Source organism: Panthera leo, chromosome A1 (genome assembly GCF_018350215.1).
Source record: "Panthera leo isolate Ple1 chromosome A1, P.leo_Ple1_pat1.1, whole genome shotgun sequence".
NCBI classification, from domain to species: domain Eukaryota; kingdom Metazoa; phylum Chordata; class Mammalia; order Carnivora; family Felidae; genus Panthera; species Panthera leo.
This window is the reverse complement of record NC_056679.1, coordinates 201,542,748-201,567,290: the sequence shown is the minus strand read 5'-3', so window position 1 is coordinate 201,567,290 and position 24,543 is coordinate 201,542,748. Positions and strand designations below refer to the sequence as shown.

Below are 24,543 nucleotides of genomic sequence, written 5' to 3'. Positions count from 1 at the left end.
CCTTTAATGCCTCTGCCTCCTTAGAATTCTGTGTTTGTGCTCTGTGGTGGTGAGGGGAAAGCACTTGTAAACCTTTATTTCCTTCTTTTTGTTGTTGTTGAAATAAATTGATAGTATTAGACATTGGGAAGATACTAACCACAAAAGTATGGAAGAAATCATATAAAGAATATTTTAAAATTCACATATTAAAGGTTTTAAAAGAATACATGCCACTGTCTCATCATAACTGTGTGATAAATTCTGCTGAAGTCTGGAAAACTCTGAAGAAAGCAGCTGTGGGTAAGGTTCTTCCTGGTGTTTGTTGTCTGTGATTCCCTTCTCTGCCTCTGAGTGCACCAGAGTCTTACCATTGTAACTAAATCCAGACAGAAGTTATTCTCCCTTGTGAAGATGGCAATGACGAGAGGAAACAAATGCCTGGTGATGATGAGGATGTGGGAAATGGTCACTGTGATAGCCTGCTGTGATTGCAGATGGCCATAACTTTTTAAAATAGTAATTAAATAACATACACAGTTAGTGTGTATAGTACTAAAAAACACATATACTTAACATATATAGTTAAATAATATATATAGTTAGTATGTTAAATAACATACATAGTTAGATATATATATAGTTATATATATATATTGTCATACATAGTGTATGTATATATAATTGCATAGTTTTCTATGCAATTGTATTCTGTTTTCTATTCTATTCTATATAGTTATTATATATATAGTTCTATTTGAATATACTTCTATTATTTATTTCACCCAGTAATTCTAGAAATTATTCTATGAGAATACAGATGCACATAGATTTTTATCTAGAGACTTTTTTTATCCATATTTATAGTGTAAAAAACATCAACAGCAACCAAATAATTGTATAATTGTTTTGTTATACAATTGTATTTATACAAATACAACCATTTTTTTTTTATAATTTTGAAGAGGATTTTATCATATAGAAAAACACTCATTTTAGAAGAAGTGATAGAGAAGGACAAAAATTTTTGTATACCACATTATCCTTGTACATATATTTCCATATATATATCTTTATGGAATGAGATGTAAAAATAACTGTCTCTGAGTCGTAGTATGACACATTGCTTTTTGTTTGTTTTTCTGTTTCTGGCATTTTATGAAATGAGCCTATACTACCTTTATAATCAGAAAAAATAGATATGTTTTTAGAAAACATAACATTTCTTACAAAATAAGTTTTACCCACAATCTATAGTTAACATGTAAATACTTTTTTTCTTTTCTTTTTTTTTTTTTTTTTTTACTTTTTTGGTATTTCGATTTTACTTAAAAACATTTTTTCATTTTGATGTATTTTTGGTAATCTGCTTGCTCCAAATAGTCCATTTTGGAACATTTCCCTCAGGGTAGGAAATATTTTTATATCAACTTCTTGAATATTGGGTAAAAAGATTGTTTTAATCATACCAGTGTGCTATAGTTTATTTCTTTCCTTATTATTCAATATTCATTTCTTACCCCAATTTCTGCACCTAACAAATATCCTCCTGGGCAAAGGTTCCCACATATTTGTTACAATTTTCACCCCACTTAAACATCTATTGAACATCATTAATAATTGATCCTCATCATTACATTTAGTGGTTCTTCCTTTTAACTTACCTAACAAAAGGTACTGGACTTTTATGTTTATGAATAATTTGCTGACGTTTAGGGTCCGCAAATTATGACCACTGGGTCAAGGGTCCTGTTTTTGAATAGCCTGTGAGCCATAGATAGTGTTTGCTTTTTAAAAGGTTTAAAGAAGAACAAAAACAAAGATGAATATGTGACAGAGATCAGAAAAGGCCTGAAAACTAAAATACTGTCATGACCTTTGCACAGAAACTTTACTGACCCCTGAACCAGAGGCATTAAAGAAATGGTTTATTTCCTTGGTCCTTATTCTTTAAAAAAAAAATTTTTTTTTAATGTTTATTTATTTTTGAGACAGAGAGAGACAGAGCATGAACAGGGGAGGGGCAGAGAGAGAGGGAGACACAGAATCTGAAATGGGCTCCAGGCTCTGAGCTGTCAGCACAGAGCCCGACGTGGGGCTCGAACTCACAGACCGTGAGATCATGACCTGAGCCAAAGTCGGATGCTTAACCGACTGAGCCACCCAGGTGCCCCTCCTTGGTCCTTATTCTTGCCATAGTGTCTGTGTAATTTCATAAATAAATGGGTAGATCTTTGTATCTAAATGTGCATGTCAAATCATGTCCTAATTTGCATAAGGTTATATTCTTATCCTTTATGAATAACACAGATGTTTTGATCCATGCAATGTTTTTGAAAAATTAATTCCTATGTGAATCATTTTTATCCCTTTTGTTCTTTATGTAATCTAAAAATATTATATGAAAGAACAAAAAGTATAATTTCATAAACAATGAAAACGTGGTCAGGGTTTTGATATATTTTTAAGGGGGCAATGGAGAAACTACAGAGGCTAAGTTTTTATATTGTAATATGCTGCTTTTTGTGTGTCACAGACATCAAACATCACAAACCCCTTTGATTCATTTATCCGTCAAATTACAAAAAAACATTTAATCATTAAAGATGTCTTCTCTGAACCCCATACAAGTGCCACAGTTGTGTATTATGTTAGCTTTACTTGAATATATAATACACAGAAATTGTCATTGAGTACTTACTGTGTGCCAGATACTATACACAGCTTTGAAATTGGACATGAATTCAATGCCTGACTTCCCCACTGACTCCTTATCTGCTCCTTGGTATCTGATTTCAAGACTCTAAACCTCAATGTCTTCATTTACCAATGAGGATAATAATCGTATCCTTGTCATAAGGCTTTGAGGACCTAATGAGAACATCCATTAATAATTGACTTGGTTTCCAACAGAGTGATAGTGTATTGAATATTGAACTGATTAATCACCTGCATAAATAAATAGAATATATGTGTTTAAATCTTGGCTATCTACAAAGTGATGATGGGTAAGTTAGGGACTCAGTTAATGCATATAGGAGTTAGAGGTGGTAGGTAGTATCTATAGTGCGCTATGATCACATGTAGGTAAAATCCTTAGGTTAATTTCTGGCACATAAGTGCTTAATGTTTATCATTTCAGTTATCTGTATAATTCTATCCCGCACTGGTATAACCTTTGTGACTTTGTAATTTTATAAAAATATAAAAAATACAGATACGTGTATAGAGAGAACATGGAAAAACTATTGTTTTTATATTCTTTAATTAACTTTAAAAAACTCTGCTGGTTTCTGCACTACCTGGGCTGGAGAAAACGTAGTTTTCAGAATGTCTTCATGTGGCACATACTATTGTTACTTGCTTTAATTTTGACGTATCAGACTTTTAGAGCTGCCTGTCAGAACGTAATGACATTTAAGTGGCAGAACACCTGGGTCCGTTTCAGAACCACTGATGTTTAGCATGGAAGGAAAAAATCGTGGACATGCTGTTGTGACAGTAAATTATTTCCCCACCCCTTCAGAAACTCCTTTTTGAAGTGCCTTCGAAGCAGCTCTTCAGAGAGCACAATGAAAACCAAGTGGTCATATGAGAAGATTGCTTAATTTGCCACAGAGAAATGGGGATGTTTGAACTTATGAAGCAAACAATTCTTGAATTTATGTATGCAAGTGTTTGTACATATAAATAGAAAGATGTCTAGATGGTATAAATAGTCACAGAAGACAGCAGTCCCACTCCATGGAGTTAGTTAATTCGTGTCCCCGGTCACTTCTGAGCTGTTGGCAGAGACGAAGGATATGAGTTCTTAACTGAATTTTTGACCTAACTTTGCACACATTATCTTTTAAGGACAAGGTAAAAATTAGTGTGAATCTTTGCTTTCAGGGAATATGGAGCCATTGATGATGTAGATATTGACCTGCATATTGATGTTAGCTTTCTTGACGTAAGTATCACTTTATACAATATGATTGGTACATTTAAACACTTATTTTTACTGTCGGAAGAAATTTAATATTTGTTTCTCTTATTAATTACATACTGATTTTGTTAAAGTGATTATAAAGAAATACTATGGCTGAAGAAACAGATTTGGTATACACATAAATAAATAAATATGTTTTATATATATATAAATACATACATATATATTTCATTGTTTCTTTTAATATATTCTGAAACTTATGGGCTCTTATTATAATATTTCATTATATCTTAAATTTTCACTTTAATTTTCAAATGTAGGAGGCAAAAATTAAGAATACTTTGACTTTCTTTTCCAAACCAATAGGTTTTGAGGTAATTTGTGAGCCTTAATGATTTATGTATTTCTTCAAAATCAAAATTTTTTTTCATTTTGGGAAAACAATTAAGAATTTTAAAAGATGACTAATTTGTCTTTTGACATATTTGCACAGGAGGAGATTGCTGTGGCTTGGGAAGTAATTCGAACAGAACCTATAATTGTCCGACTACACTGTTCACTTACACAGTATTTAAATGGTCCAGGTTAGTTTTCCTTCTATGTATTATTTTAAATATGAATTAATTGTGCATTAAGCAAAATGTTCATCTGGTAATTATGAACATAATTGGCAGCTATCTTGATAATGGTATTTACGTATACTTGCATCCTGACAAAGGTGGTTTATTGCTTTTGAAATTTAATGGAAACAGAAACATGTAACGTTTTAGTTTTAGATTTCAGAAGTTCAAAAGTTCCTGTGAAACAAACACAGTAAAACCTAAAAGAGAACTTTGCATACAAGCTCAGTAAGTATATTTTGGATTGCTCTTAGATTTAATTATTTTTGCCCCTGATTCTGAGATTTAATTTTAATGTTTACTTATCCCACCTCTGATTACTGATGAATTTAGTGTAACTATAAATATAACCTACTTCTATTTTTGAAAATAGAGATCTTAGTAATATTTTTGTTTTCCATTATCTTTTTTTAAATTTTTTTTAATGTTTATTTTTGAGAGAGAGAGAGAGGCCAAGCATGAGCAGGGGAGGGGCAGACACACACACACACACACACACACACACACACACACACACACAGAATCAGAAGCAGCCTCTAACCTCTGAGCTGTCAGCACAGAGCCCACCATGGGGCTTGAACCCATGAACTGTGAGATCATGACTTGAGCCGAAGTCGGACACCTAACCACCCAGGCGCCTCTTTTTTCCACTGTCTTAAGGGATGATTTCGTTCTTTCTCAAGTGATAACTATTTACAACAAAGGATGCTGTTATTAAATCTTGACAAGACTTACTAGATTAAGATATATTTCCCATACAAATACACATGCCTGTGCATGTATTCAGATGGGCGTGCACGTGTCTACACATGCATACACACACATACGCTGTATCTACTCGTGTCTTCCAGTTATATACTGCCGCACAACAAACCACCCCAAAACTTAGTGGCTTAAAACAATTTACTGTCTCTCTCTGTTGTTTGAACTCAACTGGAGTCCCTCATGCTTTTGAAGTCAGATGGTAGGTGGAGCGTATGTCCGTTGAAAGGCTCTGCTGGGTTGGATGCCCAAGATGCTGGACTTTGAGATATCTAGTAATTGATGCATGTATCATCTTGGATATCAGCTGGGGCCTCTTGACTTGAGTGTTGACCTTGCATCCACATGGCTTCTTCATGTGGTTTAGGCTTCTTGTAGCATGATGACTGGCTGTTGTCCAAAAGCAAGTGTTCCCAGAGACAGGATGTGGATGTTACCTGGAAAGAAGCACAGTGAATCTTCCACTGGATTGTATTGATCAAAGCAGTTGAAAACGCACCTAGAATCACTTCTTAAAGTCATGGCCATCTTCACGTGTACTTTACTGTGATGTTGGCACGTTTTCCTTAGGCGTATTAAAGAACTTATATCTACTGTTAGTTCTTACATAAGAAAAATATCTGACCTTTCAAGTTGATGAATATATAGGAAGGTCTCTCATTTTGAAAAAGTTTCTGTTGAGTCACTTCTTTTCTGTTTTTGCATAATGAGACAATGATTTCTACTTCAGTAGTCAACGCTTCATGTAAATAACATGACATGATTTAACACCAGGCAAAGACAAATAGATGTTACATATTTTTATTGTAATTATTTAAAAATGTATAAAAATGTATAAAAATGTAATAAGGAAGAAAAGGAATTACTCATAATTCCTCTATACTGAGAACACTGTAAATAGTTTGGTGTTCCTCTTTTCTGTGCACACATGGTTTGTTTTCATAAAGTTAACATTGAATTGTAGAATTACGCACCTTAATGTAGTGTCATGAAACTGTCTTCAAGTCATTGAATTTCTAAAATAGAATAATTTGTGATCTCTGCATAATATTCCACCTTCCAGGTGTATGTGTTTTTGCGGTTTTCCTAGATACTCTGCTGTATGGCTGTTTTTTTCTTTCTTTAGGGATTTGATACGTGGCCACTCGATTTTATTCTGATGGTGATTAGAAGAAAAAGAAACTCTCATGTCTGACCTTTTTTTTTTTTTTAATTATCAGAGTTAGAAACAAAATTGGGTCAGTTCATCTCTGCTCACCCTATTCCGTCTGTGTGAGATGAAAATGTGGCATACTTTTATGTAATCTTACCAGTGTTACTCAATTTTTAAATATAATCTTGAATTTTAGGCAGAGATTTTTCCTTCTCAGCATCTCTTTAAAAATTTGTTATGTTTGCATGGTTTTATAAATGTTCTAACAATTATATTCTAATTCCTATTTAGATGATTTTATTGTTCAGTACCCATTCTTTGGTATTACAACTCATCTATAATTTAGTCTTCCTTTTTTCATTTTTGGCAGTTGATTTGCCTATTTAATAGTTTGTAAACCAAAGAGACATGAGGGTGATGCTTCCTTTTTTCATACCTGAGAATGACTCTCTGTTTTGTGAACAAGACAAATTTGACCTGGTAGAAGTTGATGGGGTCATAAAAGAGGTAAAGGCCCTAAAAGAGGTAAAAATACTTCAGAGACCTCTGCCAGTTTGTGTCTGAAGTGTTTTAATTTTGTTCGTTTGTAAGACACCGGTTTTGGTGTTAAGTTTGTGTTTTGTTATGTGTACTTATTGGGCTATTTTTTTCTTTTTTTCCTTAATGGTATCTTTTATGTATTTCTTTTTGATTGGTACACTTCAGTCTTAACTTACCTCAAGCAAGTTTTATGACTAATCCAACATGTAGACTGACCTAGTTAACAGTTCTTTTTGAACGCATTTATTCCTAGGTTTTGGAAATGTATGAATAATACTTACTTGAGCTGTAATATTTGGCCAGGGCTAATCTGACAGTATATCTGTTCTTACACCTCCTAATCCACTCTAATATTAAGGATAAGGATTATTTTCATTGTACATGAAGAAATACACTTGAAATAAAAAGACATGAGTGTTATAATTCTTATATTATGTATTTTCTTCACAGTTATTAGTGTCTAAGTCTAGTTTCTGATCTGAAGCACAAGACTGCTTTTAGTTTAAAGTGATAAACAGCCAACATTATTAAAACTGTTTTTCTGTGCACATCATCTCATCAATAGTACCTCTATGTTTACATGATCAGAGCGTTAGAATAATTTCCAAATATCTTAAGCAGCCCTCACTTACTGCCTTTCCAATGTAATATTTACTTTTCCGTTAAAGGAAGATTTGTTTGTTGTTTTTAGTTTTATATATCAGTATAGTTCTGTGCTTTTTGTTTTTTTTTTTCTGCCTGAGGTCACTAAGTTTAGCTAAATTTAATCATGAGTACTTGTTTGCTAACTGTTGGCTTAATGGGACTTTAATATTCCACTTTTAGTTATCAGAAGGCTATTTAAAATTTTTTATAAATATTAATCTAAAAACAATTTTAGATTTACCAAAAAATTGCGAAGGTAGTACAGCATCCCAATACACTCCACATCTAGTTTCACGGTTTATTAACACCTACTGAACACATTAAATGCAATTAATTGTAATAGTAATGTAAGTTTTATCACTTGAATCTTGGAACATTTTTGGAAGTAACATCCTGTTGTTACTCTCTCTTTCAGTATATTCTAAAATTTCGGTCATTCAGATTTTATATCAATTGAGCCAATGTTTGTAACTTACATTTCCCTATAAGATTTATCATTTTGGTAAAATGTTGACGCGTATTTTCTAAGCGTTCACGGTATGAATAAGTTTGGGTCTTTGTGTCATTAGTTTGTAGGATTCTGGATGAATCTACATTTGTATCTATCATCTCTCTTTTCTTTATCTGTGTATCTTACACAATTTCTTCCAGTGATTATTTCAGTTCTTCTAGTGCATTTTAGATTTTTCCACATTTTATTTTTAACCAGGTCCCTTTTGTTTGTCTGCCTCCATCTCCCCACTTTTTTCATCTGCCTGTGAAGAGATTGTGCCTTCTTAAATATTTTTTTATAAATTTTTTTAATGTTTATATATTTTTGAGACAGGGAGACAGAGCATGAGCGGGGGAGGGGCAGAGAGAGAGGGAGACAGAATCCAAAGCCGGCTCCAGGCTCCAGGCTCTGAGCTGTCGGCACAGAGCCCGACGCGGGGCTTAAACTCACAGACTGTGAGATCATGACCTGAGCCGAAGTTGGTCACTCAACCGACTGAGCCACCCACGCACCCCCCTTCTTAAATCTTTTAAGAGAGAGCACAGCATGTTCCAATTTTGTTATCTTTCTCTTAAAAAAATAATTCCACCAAACTTTCAAGATGTTAGGATTTTTTATTCATTGTTGAATTTCTGTAGTCCTGGGTTTGGAACAGGGGGGATTAGAGTGTCCACTCTGTTCCTCACTCTATATATAAGGATTAGAATGCTTTCAGGAAAGGAACTGATAGATGATACCAACACCAGTTTCTTTGATCAGTAGAGTGTTTGTGTCCCAGAATAACAGCCAACACGGGGGTGAAGCCATTGGGGATACCAGTTTGGTTTACACTGTCGAACGTGCATAGTCTGTGAATGTCCTTTTAACAAGACAGTTCACTACCTCCACTGATCCAAACCACAGCATCTCTTGTCAATTACTCTGATAAGTTCCTGAGCGATCTTGCTACTTGTACTGTGTTCTTTACAAAGATCCTACACTGCCAACCCACAGTCCTTCTCAGATCCCCTCTCCTAATGTGGTACCTTGTTCACTTCTCTCTGGCTCCACTGGTCTCCTTGCTGTTCCTAGAATATTGAAGTACATTTCTTTCTCAGGGACAGTGCCCTGGTGATTTCCTCTGGCTAGGACACTTCATCCTATCAAGTGTTGGAACCTACTATGCCCATACAACCTTTACTCCAAGACCCTTTCCCTTTTTTCTTTTCCTCCAGAACCTTTACCACCATGGGGCGTTCCGTCTATCTAGCTTTTGTCTGTCTCCTTACACTGCACCAAGGCTTCATGGGGCAAGGAGACTTGTGTGCGTGTTTTTTTGTTTGTTTGTTTGTTTTGTTTTGTTTTGTTTTTTTTTACCATTCTATCTATAGTGATTGGCAGAGTGGACACTCAGATATTCTTTAAAACCTGTGAATAATGAATGGTGAGTGACTTTTTTTGACAGTTTATTAAATTCACAAACATCATAGTTACTAGCTTACAGAAATGCATATACCTGGTAAAAATATGAAGCACATGACAGGCTACCCAGTGAAAAGAAAGTCTCCTATGCCTCGTCATACATTGTTTTATTGTAAAAACAAAAAAAGGTTGTGTATGTATAAATATGTCTCTCCTCCACTTAAAGAATCATGTACAAACTGTCCTACACATTGCCAGTTACACTGCTGTATTTTTTGGCCATTCTTCATCATTATACATATTATACATTTATATACACATCTATTATGCATTAGTACATGATATGTCATGACCATGAATGATCTCCAAAATAAATAGCAATGTATGTAGGAGTGTGTGTATGCTGTTTTTAAATATGTATGTGTATATCACTATGTATTGTGTATTATATAATATATAAACATATATGCTTGTGTACATACTATAGTTTATCATATATATTACTTTGCAGTCATTCCTGGCTGATGGTTCAGTTTTAACTCAACATTTTGACTGATTATTTTTTCCTTTGCAGTGCCCACTGTTGATGTCTTTCAGATTTCTACAAAAGAGCGATTTGGATTGGGACATCAGCTAAAAAAGTAAGTTTCCCAAGAATAAAAAATAAATTTCTATTTTGCTCAACCCTCTCCCCCCATTCTTATTTAATAAGAGCTTTTTGAAGTGAGTGCCTCAGGAGAGGAGTTCATCCATTACCAAGAGCTGCTTCAATAATTTAGCTGGCAGAGCTCACCTTTAGAACAAGGCTGCATTCCTTCTGTTTGCCCACCCAGGTCCACTCTTCGCCCTCCAACACCCTGCCCTCTCCTGTGGAGGCTGATCTGTGGGGGTGCAGGTTCTAATGTGTTGCTGTGTCTCAAATGTGACCAATAGAGGAGGAAGCAAGTATAAGAAGGAAGTATTTATTGCCTTTGGTTTCCACCCTAAGAGGTCCCCTTGAGTTGACTAGTCCTTCAACTGAAGCTTTCTTTTCTACTCTAGGCCACAGCCTTTGCATGACTGACTCTCTCTCTTACTGGATTCTATTACTAGTTCCCCATGCTTGCTCCTGGGGCGTAGAGGTGGGAACAATTTGTAGCCACCTGCCCTGGGCTATTGTACTGTCCTTAGTTCCTATACCTACATTCTTGAAACATTCCATCTTTAAATAAACCCTTTAGTTTCTCTTTGGACCTTGACTAAAGCAATGAATTTATAGTGTATAAACAAAATTATCCAGTCAAACTGACTTTTAAAACATACTAGCATATAGTCAGAATACAAATTTGTTAAATCCTATCCTATACGTCAGCTTTAAGAATTTGTATTACTGGAGAATTCCCAAAGGATTATTTATTCTTCTGAATATACAAATGTTACATCAATTTATATTAAGAGAGATCATTAGATTATTGTTATGTTTAAACACATGGTTCACACCCTCCATAATGATGCAGTTGACGTGTTCATCTATACTTCAATGGATTTTAATTGAGCAATGTTCTAAGAGAAAGTACTTTCAAAAACTTTTTATTTCATTGACTAAATAGGGAATTTATTGTGGTCATTTTACCTGACCATTACAGATGTAAAAGGAAGCTTATGTGGGGTAGGTATTAAGGGTTGTACATATTATAGAGCTCTAGAATCGTCTAAGTTTTTATGAGTTTACATTGCTCAAATGTGAGTTATGTGTGGGTTACATTTGAAAGGAAATTAAGATAAGGGAGTATTCTTGCAAATTCTTGCAGATTCCTACTGTTAGGTTTAAATATGATCATATAAAAATTGGATAATAAACCCTTAACATTTTGAATCGTACGTCTCTAAAACTAAATTCAACTTACAACAGACGGTTAGCACATAGAATGTGATCTCTATAAGGACTTTTGAGTCCTTATGAAAAGAAATATAAGACTGAGGAATTTTCTCAGTTTCCTGGACGGGGATGAGGTATGCTTTTCCAGTGGAACTGGTTTTGTCTTTTCAGTTAGATTTTGTTTTCTGTGTTGAGCCAGTATCTTACAGGTCTTGGAGCTAATGAGCACGGAGCCTGCCCCTGTGTTACGCCATCCAAGTTGGCACATAATTTTATTCCCCCTCCTCTGATTTTCTTCCCTCTCACCCAATTTTCTTCCTGTTGTTAATTTTTTTTTCTATTTTGATGAATTTATTTTCGTAGAGCAGTTTTAGGTTCACGGCAAAACTGAGAACAAGATACAGAGATTTTCCATATGCCTCCTGCCCCCACAGGTGCATAGCCTTTCTGCTATCAGGGTGTCCTAGTGGAATGATACATGTGTTAACAGCTGATGAACCTGTATTGACACCTGATTATCCAAAGTCCATGTTCTTAACTTTATGCACTTTTAACCTTTTTTTTTTTTTTTAGTGAAATGTTGATCCAAATAAGACAAGAATTATAAAAATGCAGAATATATAACTTTCTGTTCCTTAATGATGTCTGAGTATATCGTTTGGGCTCAGAAAAAGAAGTGATGTGTAAATTCCAACTCTGAAAAATTAAGGAAAGCTATGTTCTATGTTTGCTGTTTAATCACTTTGTAGAATATGTAACATTTTATTAATATTTCCATCTAAGTGGTTAACATTTTAAAAAAGGTTACTCTGTGGATAAATTTTAGTTCTATGGACAGTTTAGTATATGGACTAGAACTTTTTTTTAATGATTCCTGATAAATTTTAATCTAACGTACTTCATTATAAATAACTGAGTTTGACTGTGATCCCTTCTGGTCTAAAATTACATGGTTTCAAAACATCTGAACTCATCTTCACCATAAAGTAAAAGAGGAAACTGAAATATGTTTTCCAGAAACATATAGCAAGTTAGGAAGGCAGATTCAAAATCTAGCCCCTTTCTCATTATTGCTCTGGTTTGTTCTCGGCAGATAAGGAACACATCAAACTTTTTCTGTGATTCTTTATCTGCTTTGTTTCTGGCAACTAGACCAGCTTAACAATTGCAGCAGCAATGCTAATGCAGTGCTTAATGTATGTCAGGCACTGTAGTAAGTACTTTACCTACATTAACTCACTTGATCTTCACCACAACCCTGTCCAGCAGGTACTGTCACTATCCACACTTCCTAGATAATGCAACCGAGACCCAGAGAGATTAAGCAAGGTACTTGTGTCACAGCAGTAGAGTCAGAGTTTGACATCGGATCAGTATTTTTGACCCATCCACTAATCTGGTTTTCATATATTCGTAGCTGTCCCTTCGCTTTATATTAGACTTGGGATATATTTTCAGCACAGAATGAATATAGGGAGAATGTGAAGGCATTAAAAGAGGGGCCCCGGGGCGCCTGGGTGGCGCAGTCGGTTAAGCGTCCGACTTCAGCCAGGTCACGATCTCGCGGTCCGTGAGTTCGAGCCCCGCGTCAGGCTCTGGGCTGATGGCTCGGAGCCTGGAGCCTGTTTCCGATTCTGTGTCTCCCTCTCTCTCTGCCCCTCCCCCGTTCATGCTCTGTCTCTCTCTGTCCCAAAAATAAATAAAAAACGTTGAAAAAAAATTTTAAAAAAAAAATAAAAGAGGGGCCCCTGGAAGAGGGGCGCTGATCTCCTGACTCTTGATTTCAGCTCAGGTTTTGATCCTAGGGTCGTGGGATCAAACCCAGTATCAGGCTCTACTCTGATACTATACTATATCTAACAGATATACTACACTATATCTAAGAGATATAGTATAGTGATCAGCCTCATTAGAATCTCTATCATGCAAAGGCTAAGTGTAACAGAGACCATGGAAATGATTTTAAACTGTGTATGACTTAATACTGAATTTCCATTGATCAAACTTAAGTTGTTTTTAAAAGGAAAAAAAGTGTTGCAAATCTTTAAATTTAAATACATACAAACATAAAATTAGGTTCAGATTCTTCATATGTTGAGTTTTCACTTAAAACAAAATTCAATTTATTTTTTTTTAATTTTTATTTAATTTATTTTTTAAATTTACATCCAAGTTAGTTAGCATATAGTGCAACAATGATTTCAGGAGTCGATTCCTTAATGCCCCTTACATATTTAGTCCATCTCCCCTCTCACAAACCCTCCAGTAACCCTCTGTTTGTTCTCCATATTTAAGAGTCTCTTGTGTTTTTGTCACCCTCCCTGTTTTTATATTCTTTTTGCTTCCCTTCCCTTATGTTCATCCGTAAACCAAATTCAATTTATAACTGAGGTGCAAATCAAAATAAAGTGCTCAGATTTGGATTGTAAAATCAGTACGTTAATTTAATCTGATGCATGATACTGTTTTGCCGAAGTTGTTCTCACCACCACCGTCTGCATGTAGTGCGGGCTCCTTGAGTGCCTATTCCTTTTGAAATCAGCATGAAGAAAGCAACAGTGTTGCCCTTGTGCACTCTCTATGCTCTATTTGAACTACCTTGGAACTTTTGTTGTTGTAGCTGACTATGACATCATCTGGTGTAATTGAGCTTTGAAGTCTTTTTCTCTTTTATTATCAGCCAGTGGCAACTGTAGCAGCTCTCCGTGGTGCCAGCATAATAGTAAACACAAACACCAGTGCCAGGACTAAAATCTCATGGCGGCTCTCCATTATGCGGAGGTGGTCCTTACACCAGACGTGCTCATGTGTACATTTTGCACTACCATTAACTTTAAACACAGCATTAACTTTCCTGTAGAACAGTTAATTCCCACCTTTTGAATCCAAGAGCATCTAGGGATCTGGGTGTCCAAGTTTAAGAATTAACTCATTTTAGATGTTGAAGTCACACTTTAGAAATGCTAATGTAATGTGAAAATTGGAACTTTAGCTACTGACTTGTTATATTTTTGTTCCAGTTAGTCTATCAAGTAAAAGAGAAACATGGACTAGGTTTCTTAGGGAATGGTACACAGGAATGGCAATTTCCCATACAAGGAAAAGAATCTGAATCTGGCTGGTACAGAGGGTGGGGTCACTGGGGATTTCAGGTTAGGTACAGGGAAAACTGAAGACCCTAATATTACTATTACATTTAAATCTTGCTGAAATCTTGAGTGAAAAAAAAATCTTCAAAAATTAAGTGCAAAATAAAGATTTCCATTGGTCTGAACTCTAAGGTGAATTTACTGCAAATTTGGAATCCTGCATCATTGACTGCAGTTCTGTCCCCTTCTTCCTCACTACCTCTGTGGCTTAGGAAGACCCCAACTTATTCCATAATGGCTGTTTCTTCTAAAGATCGGTGTAGGAAGTCTGAGGTTATACATTCTGATGATCTGAGTTAATTTGATAAAACCCAAAGGGTCTTGAGAAATTGTCTTAGTGCTAAGGGTCACACCTGTCCCTTTTGAGTGAGTTGTTAACATAGGTCAGTCCATATGGGATCAGCTCTGCCACTCATTAACCAGGTGAAATTGGGCAGATTTCAACCATTAGGCTTATTTGTGAATAATAGCTACTACTGTCTGGGAGCGTTAAGAGTTAAAAGAGAAAAATAATCTGTGTATAAGTTACTCCTTGGTATATTATACATGGTAAATATTGGTACCATTTTTTGCTCCAAAAGCAATCTGTGTTAGAAGTAACTGAGAGGAGGGGCGCCTGGGTGGCTCAGTCGGTTGAGCGACCGACTTCGGCTCAGGTCATGATCTCAAGGTTTGTGAGTTCGAGCCCCGTGTCAGGCTCTGTGCTGACAGCTCAGGGCCTGGAGCCTGCTTTGGATTCTGCGTCTCCCTCTCTCTCTGCCCCTTTCCCACTCGTACTCTGTCTCTTAAAAATAAAGAAACACTAAAAAAAAAAAAATAATAATAATAATAATAAAACCCTGAGAGCTGAGAGGAACATGAAAAGTAGGCAATACTGAATTGACTTTTGAAAGAAAATCAAAATGTTTATTGTATACATAATGTTTAAAATATTATGTCTACTTTAGTATCAGCCTTAAGGGACCCTCCACCGTTTCCACCTGAAAGGTGAGATACCGAGAAGTTGTTGCAGCCTGGGAGCCTCAGAAAACAGTGCTGTGTCCACGTCCAAAATGGATGTTCCAGAATTCTTTGCCATAAAACAGTGATGTGCGGTGGTCTCAACTTAGAAAATACTGAGATCAGAGTTAGCAAATTCCTGCTTTGTGATAGTAACTAAAAGCTTTTAGAGACACACACATTTTTTTTTTAAACCACACTGTATTTAAAGGTGAATGGGCTGTGCTGAAAGATAAGATTTGCTGATTATGTATTTCTCCATAGAGTCAGTTTTGCATGGTTTATTTTTACTTATGGTTTTTGCAGTTTCATTTTATTTCCCTTTTTATGAAGAAAATTGCATAAGCAAATCAAGTGAAAAGAAATTGACTTTACTTGTATCTTAATAGATAAAAGCATAATTACTATCAAACATTTTTTTAAGACTGTGTTTCTGGCACCAACAAAAGAATTGTGAATTTTCTTTTGGCTGAAGAACTTCAGCTAAAGTTGGTCCTAAAGGCTGGCATTCTAAATCTCTCTCTCTCTCTCTCTCTCTCTCTCCGTCTCTCTCTCTCTCTCTCTCTCTCTCTCTCTCTCTCTCTCTCTCTTGAGAGAGAGATAGAAGGAGGGGCAGAGAGAGAGAGGGAGAGAGAGAATCCCAAGCAGGCTCTGCACTCACAGTGCAGAGTCTGGTGCAGGGCTTGATCCCAAGAATCACGAGATCATGACCTGGGCCAAAATCAAGAATTGGATGCTTACCCGACCGAGCCGCCCAGGAACCCCTAAATTTCTTTAAAAGAACATCCTTTTATCATTTATGTTATTAATCTTATCACAGTAATTAATGAGTTATTAACCAAAATGGCAGTCAAATCATAGAAATTTTCTGTATAATGCTTTCCTACATTTGGAGACATCTTGTATGATCCTAAATTAGAATCTCAGCAATTACTGTGCATTTATTTTCCTTTGAGAAATACATGCTGTACGTAATACAGAAATCTCGTATTAAATCACCTTGGAACTGTGATAACAGACTTACTTTGGATTGACAGAATCATGCAGACATTTGTTACACAGCAGTGGAAACAGAGCAAAGAAAAATCCAATTGCCTGCACAGTAAGAAGCTGTCTGACAAGAAGGTGAAGTCCCCCCTGCATTTATTTACTACCTTGCGCAGGTAGGTAACAGATGACTTCACCATGGTCTTAACTGAATTCTGGGCGTGTGATGCTCCATGATTATTGTACTTCAAGCATTCTTTCTATAGCTGTGGCGTCTGTTTATTTTCTGTGTGACTTCAGAGAACAGACTGTTACATCCGTTCCATCAAAAACATATATTCATTTCTACATTTAGAGTTTTTGTTCTCTTAACGTGAGTTAAATATACTAAAATGGCATTCTTCGTTTTCTAGTCACATAGAGTTTTCTGTACCAAAATTGCTTCTGTATAGAGCCCTGAGATAGATAGGAGGGGGGAAAAAAAACCCTGATAATCTTGTTTTGCTTTCCAGGAAAAAATATAATTCAGTTCAGTCCATGTGATCCCTCTATACATACTGTTGGTTTCAGTTTGAGCTGGATGGGCTGTATTTAAAGCAAGGCGGTGTTTGTAGCAGAGTTGAGGTGATAAAGCCTCACGGGTCTTTTCCATGGTGTGTTTCACTCGTGATTTGCCCTGTACTAATTGTTGTTCAATTTTGAAGGTCGCCAAGTTATCCTCCCCCTGGTTGTGGTAAAAGCAAATCCAAGCTGAAATCCGAGCAAGATGGAATCTCCAAAACACATAAGCTGCTGCGGAGGACTTGTTCCAGTACCGTCAAGGCTGACGACGTGTGTTCCAGCAAGTCGCACAGGACCTTTGGTCGCTCCCTGTCCAGCGACCCCAGGGCTGAGCAGGCGGTGACGACAATTAAGTCGCACAAACTCTTGAACCGGCCCTGCCCTGCAGCTGGCAAGCAAGAGGACTGCCTGGCGCTGAAGTCGCATAAACTGTTGGCTCGGTCTTGTTCTGGAGATCCGCGATGCGAGCACAACGCCAACCTGAAGCCCCACAAACTGTTGAGCAGGTCTTACTCCAGTAATCTCAGAATGGAAGAGTTGTACGGACTGAAAAACCACAAATTGCTCAGCAAGTCTTACTCCAGCGCTCCCAAGTCATCCAAGACGGAGCTTTTCAAGGAACCTAACGCAGAGGGCAGGAGGCTCTCTCTTACCTCAGGGCTTATTGGTATCTTAACACCCTCTTCGTCGTCATCTTCCCAGCCTGCTGTGCGTAAATACTTTCATCTTGAGTTCGTAAACGTTAGCTAGGGTGCAGGAGCGATTTTTGTTTTTGTAAGATCTGGTAGAGGAAAGAAGATGTTTTGTCGTTCTTTTTTTTTTTTTTTTTTTTTTTTTACTTTCCTCCTTTTGCTTTTTGGAAATCATTTGGCATACCAGACACGTGCAGCTGGTGCTGGAATGTTCGTTTTGATTCTGAAAAAATAAATGTAGCTGTTGATTTAAGGTCTAGTCCAAATTCCTATTATGGTCATGAATGCTGCTAAAAATGGAAGGAAGCCCGTTGGATCCACAAAGCCTATCCTTTTAAGCAAACATAGCATTTTAATGTTTTATCAAGTAGGTTTATCTGTTCTCTTGTTTTCTTACATAAGTGATGGAGGACAGAGTTTGACTAATAATTAAATTCAGAGTAGTGTCCTTCCTGTTATATATAATATATAACATATTATATAATTATATAATAGTATATAATATATTTATATTTAAATTATTTGTATATAAGTAAATCTGCATATATATAAATATTATAGGGATATAAATATATATATTAGGAAAACTTCATCTGTGAATCGTAACTTCTAAAGAAAAGAAACACTTGCATCCGTATCCCAGAGCTTCACTTAAAGCTGCTCTCAGTGTCTGCTTTATAAAACTGAAGTCACTTTATCCTGAAGTTTTTCTGGGGGAGATGGGGCCAGAAGGTAACTGTATTAACACTTAAGCCCTTTGGTGTGGAATTTACTGGGAGTCAGTCTTACACGAAATTTACCTCTAGAGTGATCAACCTTACAGCTGATTTCAGATAAAGAAACAAACCTATTTTATGTATATTAATTACATAACATAGTTGATTAAAAATGTTTTCTTTTAGTAAACATGTGTGTATGTTGGGGCAAGGGTATATCTAACTCTTAACCATTAATATGGATACAGCTAGCCATAGATGAAATTGAAAACAAATAAGATACGTTTTCAGAAAGTTGTGCTGCTCTCATATAGATTTATTTCTAAAATTACATTGTAAATGATACCGTAAAATTATATTTGTGTTAATAAAATGTATTTAAGTATGCTGATAATTTTAGGTGGACATCCTTAAAAGCCCATTTCTTAACAGAAGTTAAGGGCATATAGAAAATAGAAGTAAGGGCATATAGAAATAGAAGTAAGGGCATATAGAAAATAATGTCAGAGTGGTGCATACTAGAAAGTTTCTTCCCATGGTAGTTTCACCTAAGAAAGAGAATTTCACATATTCTGTAAAAGAAAATGTCTTCCTGTCTTCCTGTATGATTAAGCTTAATACAGTACAATAGTTTAATGTTGTACCCCTTCAGCAACTGTCTAATTTTTCCTTGGAAGAATAATTCTCATTGTAAAATGAGATTAAAGTAGTCTAAATGAGGAGGTGGGAGCATTTGACGATGAGTACCAGAGGAAACGAGCTTTTGTGTACATTTAAAAATACCATTTTTACTAGAGATCAGAAATTAAGAATACTATTCATTTAGCTTAGACAAGACTTGCGGTAGTAATGGCAGAAAGTATATTATAATAAAGAAATCCTAAAGTCTTGATGTCGTAATCACTGATTTAATTCCTGTAACAGGTGATCTTAGATAACACTTGTATTCACTGTTGCAAAAAGTCAAAGGTGTAATTTATATATGCTCCCAGTTAAAAAATTATTTTCTTCTTTTACTTTTCTTTTTATAGCCAAATGGTGCCAAATGCATTCCAATACGAGATCGCGGCTTCCTAGTGCAGGTAGGAGCCAAGCCATCCATTGCAGAAATATTTTAGCTTTTGATGGGTTTCCAAATTATTTATGAACTTGACTTCATTATTTCTCTTTGTTGTTTTATCCAGACAATTGAGTTTGCTGAGCAGCGGATCCCTGTATTGAATGAATACTGTGTGGTTTGTGATGAGCCACATGTGTTTCAAAATGGCCCCATGCTTAGGGTAAGTTCTCATTGATAGAATACCATTGTTGATACAGAATATAAATGAAAAAAAGTTGAGACATAAAAATAAATAAGTAAATAACTTTATAGCAAATGCTCTCCTACTGAGGAAATTATTTAATACACATAATGGTATAATTTTGAACAAGTGAATCACTATTTCTGAAAGAGTCTGTGAAAGAGCAAGTAGTTTCATATTAGTAAAATATTTCTTACTGTATTTCTTATATGTGCCTATCTATCATCTTTCTTTCCTTCCATCTATTTTTTATCTATCTGTATCTTTATTAATATCAATGGACATAGATCTAAATGGATAGAGAGATACATATAGATACAGGTGTATATATACAGGTGTATATATACAGGTGTAAGTTTGAAAACAGTGTTTCTTCAAACCACACAATTTCAAGATGCTTGAAGGGTAGAAGTTAGAAGAGGTATGCAGTAGTATGCATAGAGTCAGAATAAAGATTTCAAGAAATGCCAGATCACTGACACATTTGGGATGTTATTGAAGGAGTATAGAAATAAGAATCAATGTGTGTATGTGCATTTTGGGAGGAATTATCCAATCTCAAGTGTTTTTTGTTTTTTTTTTTTTTTTGCAATTTTTAAATTGAGATAAAATCATATAACATGCAATTCACTGTTTTAATGTATACAGTTCAGTAGGTTTTGGTGTGTTCACATGTGTTGTGCAGCTATTATCACCGTCTAGTTCCAGAACATTCCATTCCCCACCCCCCCACAAAAGAAATCCATAACTGTTAGCTGTCATTCCGAATTTTTTACTCCCCTCCTCCCCTGGCAACTGTTAAACTATTTTCTGTTTCTATGAATTTGCCTCCTCTGGACATTTCATATAAATGGAACCATACATTATGTGGCCTTTGTTTTTGTCTTCTTTCACTTAATATAATGCTTTCAAGATTCATCCATGTAGTGTGTATCAATACTGTATTTCTTTTTATGGTGTAATAATTTTACATTGTATGGATGTAACTGTTTGAGGGACTGTTTGAGGGACTGCCAAACTATTTTTGACAGTGGCTATACCATTTGCATTTCCACCAGCGGTATAAGATGGCTCCAGTTTCTCCACATCTTCTCCAGCACTTGCGATTCTCCTTTTTAATCCCCCCTAATAGCCATCCTAGTGAGCGTGAAGTGGTATCTCGTTGTGGTTTGGATTTGCACTTTCCCTAATGATTAGTGATTTCGAGCATCTTTTCTTGTGCTTATTGGCCATTTATACATCTTTTTGGAGAAATGTCTGTTTTTATCTGTCGCCCATTTTTAATTGGACTATTTCTTTTTTGTTGTTTTTAGAGTTCTTTTTTATTTTTAAAGTTTATTGATTTATTTTGAGAGAGAGAGAGAGCATGCACTCATTCAGGAGAGGAGCAGAGAGAGAGAGGGAGAGAGAGAATCAATCCCAAGCGAGCTCCATGCTCTGTGTGAAGCCCGACGCAGGGCTCAATCCCATGACCGTGAGATCCAGAGCTGAAATCCAGAGTCAGAATTCAACCAACTGAGCCATCCAGGCGCTTTAAGAGTTCTTTATATATTCTGAATACTAGATTTTTGTTAGATATGTGATTAAGATATTTTCTCCTATTTTATGGGTTTCCTTTTCACTTTCTTGATAGTGTCCTGTGACACACAAAATTTTTTAATTTTTATGTAGTCCATATTTATCAATTGAACTGTTGCCTAATTCCTTTTAAGTGTTTTATAGTTTCTATCTTACATTTAAGTCATTGATCCTGTTTGAGTTAATTTTTGTGTATCGTGAGATTGGATTTTAACTTCATGCTTTTGTATGTAGTATCCAAATGCCGCCACACAGTTTGTGGAAAAGACCTTCTTTCGCCATTGAATGATATTGACACCCTTGTGAAAATCATTTCACTGTAGATGTGTTGGTCTCTTGTTGGACTCTTAATTTTATTCCACTGACTTGTATGTGTGTCCTTGCACCTGTACTACACTATCTTGTTTACTGTAGCTTTGCATTAAGTTTGTCAGCAAGAACTACAAGTCCTCCAACTTTGTATTTCTTTTATAAGATTGGATTTCACTATTTGGAGTCCCTTGCATTTCTGTATGAATTCTAAGGTCAGCTTGTCTATCTCTGCCAAAAAAGGCAGTTGGAATGGCTTTGCCCTGGCTCTGTAGGTCAATTTGGGAAGTATTCCTGAGTTAACAAAAATTGTAATCCTTCCAGTCCATAAGGAACACAGGAAATTTTTCCATTTATTTAAATTATACCCTATTTTGTAGTTTTCAGTGTTCGGGTCTCACACAACCTTGGATAAGTTTATTTTTAAGTTAGTTCATTCTTTGTAATGCTCTTGTCACTTCTCATCAACATTGTGCTAGAGGTTATAGCCAGGGCGGTTAGGTAAGCAAAATTATTCGAAGGTATCCAGGCTGTAAAGGAAAAATGAAAATGATCTCTGTTTGCGGATGACATGAGCGCTGTGTGCTAGGCACTGTGTGTACATATTTTGCATATTGCTTCCTTATTTGATTTTCACAGAACTCTTGTGGTTTGTGTATTTTTGTGCTCATGGTACAAATAAGGGGATTAAGATTGAAGGAGGTTAAGCAGTTTGTTCAGCATCACTCAGCAAGTATGGGTAAAAGCTGGACTTCGAACCTGCTTCTGCCTCATTTCAAAACTGCATCATAAATGCTTATTGAAAACTCCCTAAGTATAAGGCACCATGCTAGATTCTGCTGTACTTTTTAAGAGAAATTTGTCCTGTTCTTGGGAATATGTTTGAAAAGACAAATTACAAAGCGTAGAAAGAGACAATTCTATTAGAACTTGTTTGCATTTCAAGATTTAGACTCTAAAAAAACATAGAATAGCCATTTATAATCATAATCATCTGTCAAATTGTATGATATATTTGTTTATGGGAAACCTATATAAAAAGTTTTTCTTGCTACTCATACACTATTTTTTTATCAGTTAGCTTTTCTCTTGAAGAGATACAATGTTATTCTGAAACCTAAATTAACTAAATTAGCATTTGTTTATTAAATATTTGTGCAAGTTTGTTATTTTTGTGTGATACATGGAAATGTGTAGTTACAATGAAAATAAGGAGAATGCTTTGGTCACGTTAGTTTATCCCATTCAGGAGGTCCATTTATACTTTGTTAATGTTCCTCTGTGGATCCTGGCCCATTGCTTGATCTAGGGCAATGCAATCTTCACTCCAGAAGATAATAGTAATGTTATTAATGGCACATGCTTTTGAGTGCTTTTTATGTGATCGTGTGTTGAACGTGTTTTACATGGATTATTTAATTGAATCCTCATCATAACCCTATGAGGTGGGTATTATTATTACCCCTGCTTCACAGATGAAGAAATCAGTAATTTATTTAATATCAACACTGCTGGTAAGCGATATACACAAGATTTGAGCCCTGGGACAGTGGCACCAAGCCATGGTTCTTAACCGTAATGCTATTCTTGACTCACGTATTTGAACTGACTACTTTTACATCCTGGAAATTTACTACACGTTTCACTGGGAGTTTGCTCTTTACGGTTCAGTTAATGGCAGCTCATTCCTATAGTAAGTGATAGAAATATCCTAATTGCTATTGGTATTTTCTGCACCTTGCTCCCAGTTTTGTTTTACCTATTTTATTCTGCACCAGTGAAGTTGGCTGTTTCTTTGTAGAAGTGGAAGGGCTTTTGTAAATAACGATGTTTTCTAAATAAGTATAGCTAGCTATCAGCTGGTTTTCTTTTGCTGTGATTCAGACTCATACTAAGGAAATCAGAAAACTTACTTGGGTTTTTTAAATAGTTAGGTAAATGACAGATGAAATCAGGTCAGGAAATGAAAGTCAAAGGAATATCTGATCTTCAAAGGAAGAAAAGTAAACAGAAAGAACTGCCTCTTGATTGTTTGAAAACAGATGTTGAACCTCAATCAGGCATACTCATTTATTCTGCATCTTTCTTATATTTACATTGCAGTATGTTCTACTGTAATTTTAATAGAAATGTGTAAAATTATTACAAATAAAATTTCTTATGGGGTATATATTATTAAAATGACTCATTGACCATTTATTCAGCCTAAAGGATGCATTACAAGCTGCAGTGGCTCCCAGAGATGTAAAGAGGATAAGTTATATCCCATTTGGTGATGAAACAGGTTAGATAAAACTCAGGCTTCCATAGAATTCTGTGCCTAATGTTCATTATGTTTGTTAGACTTTTCTCTTTCCGAAGCCAAACTGTGTCTTATATTTTTTCTCTTTTCTCTAAGCATGATTATTTATCGGATTATATAAGTCCTCTTTTACTACTATTCCCCAGAAGTCCTAACATTTCGGTCACTACTTGTACTATTCTGTCACTTTACTCAGAGGTCGGGGTAAGCATGTCCTACCTTCTGCAACACAGGTAACTACACTGTTTACTTATTTAGAAATACCACAAGGCTCCACTTAACGCTTTTGTTCACGAAGGTTATAAATATCACTCCCAGGCATGAGACCTGACTTGTAATACTTTGAATCTGCTTAAAATTCATATTAACATCACAAGGATGGTCTAGTCCTAGATTTTCCTGGGTTTTTCCATTTGACAATGCAGATTGGATTATGATCAGAAAACCCAACCCAAACCAAATCATTGGTTCTCTACATTTTGAAATCAATTAGAATGTTAATGCAGCAAACTGGGAGATGCTTTAAAATGCTTTAAAAACACTTCATCAAGAGGTTTTGGAAAATGC

At 35.6% G+C, this 24,543-nt stretch overlaps 1 protein-coding gene across 1 annotated transcript in view; it reads left to right on the top strand.

Annotated features, from left to right (window-relative positions):
* Positions 1–24,543, top strand: part of PARP8 (poly(ADP-ribose) polymerase family member 8) — a 174,372-nt gene that overhangs the window by 114,509 nt on the left and 35,320 nt on the right. The window contains exons 9-15 of the mRNA XM_042950221.1: positions 3,871–3,931; positions 4,404–4,494; positions 10,099–10,165; positions 16,568–16,693; positions 17,222–17,786; positions 19,518–19,568; positions 19,671–19,766. Of these exons, the coding sequence (XP_042806155.1) occupies positions 3,871–3,931; positions 4,404–4,494; positions 10,099–10,165; positions 16,568–16,693; positions 17,222–17,786; positions 19,518–19,568; positions 19,671–19,766 (1,057 nt within the window). The remainder of the gene's footprint in view (positions 1–3,870; positions 3,932–4,403; positions 4,495–10,098; positions 10,166–16,567; positions 16,694–17,221; positions 17,787–19,517; positions 19,569–19,670; positions 19,767–24,543) is intronic.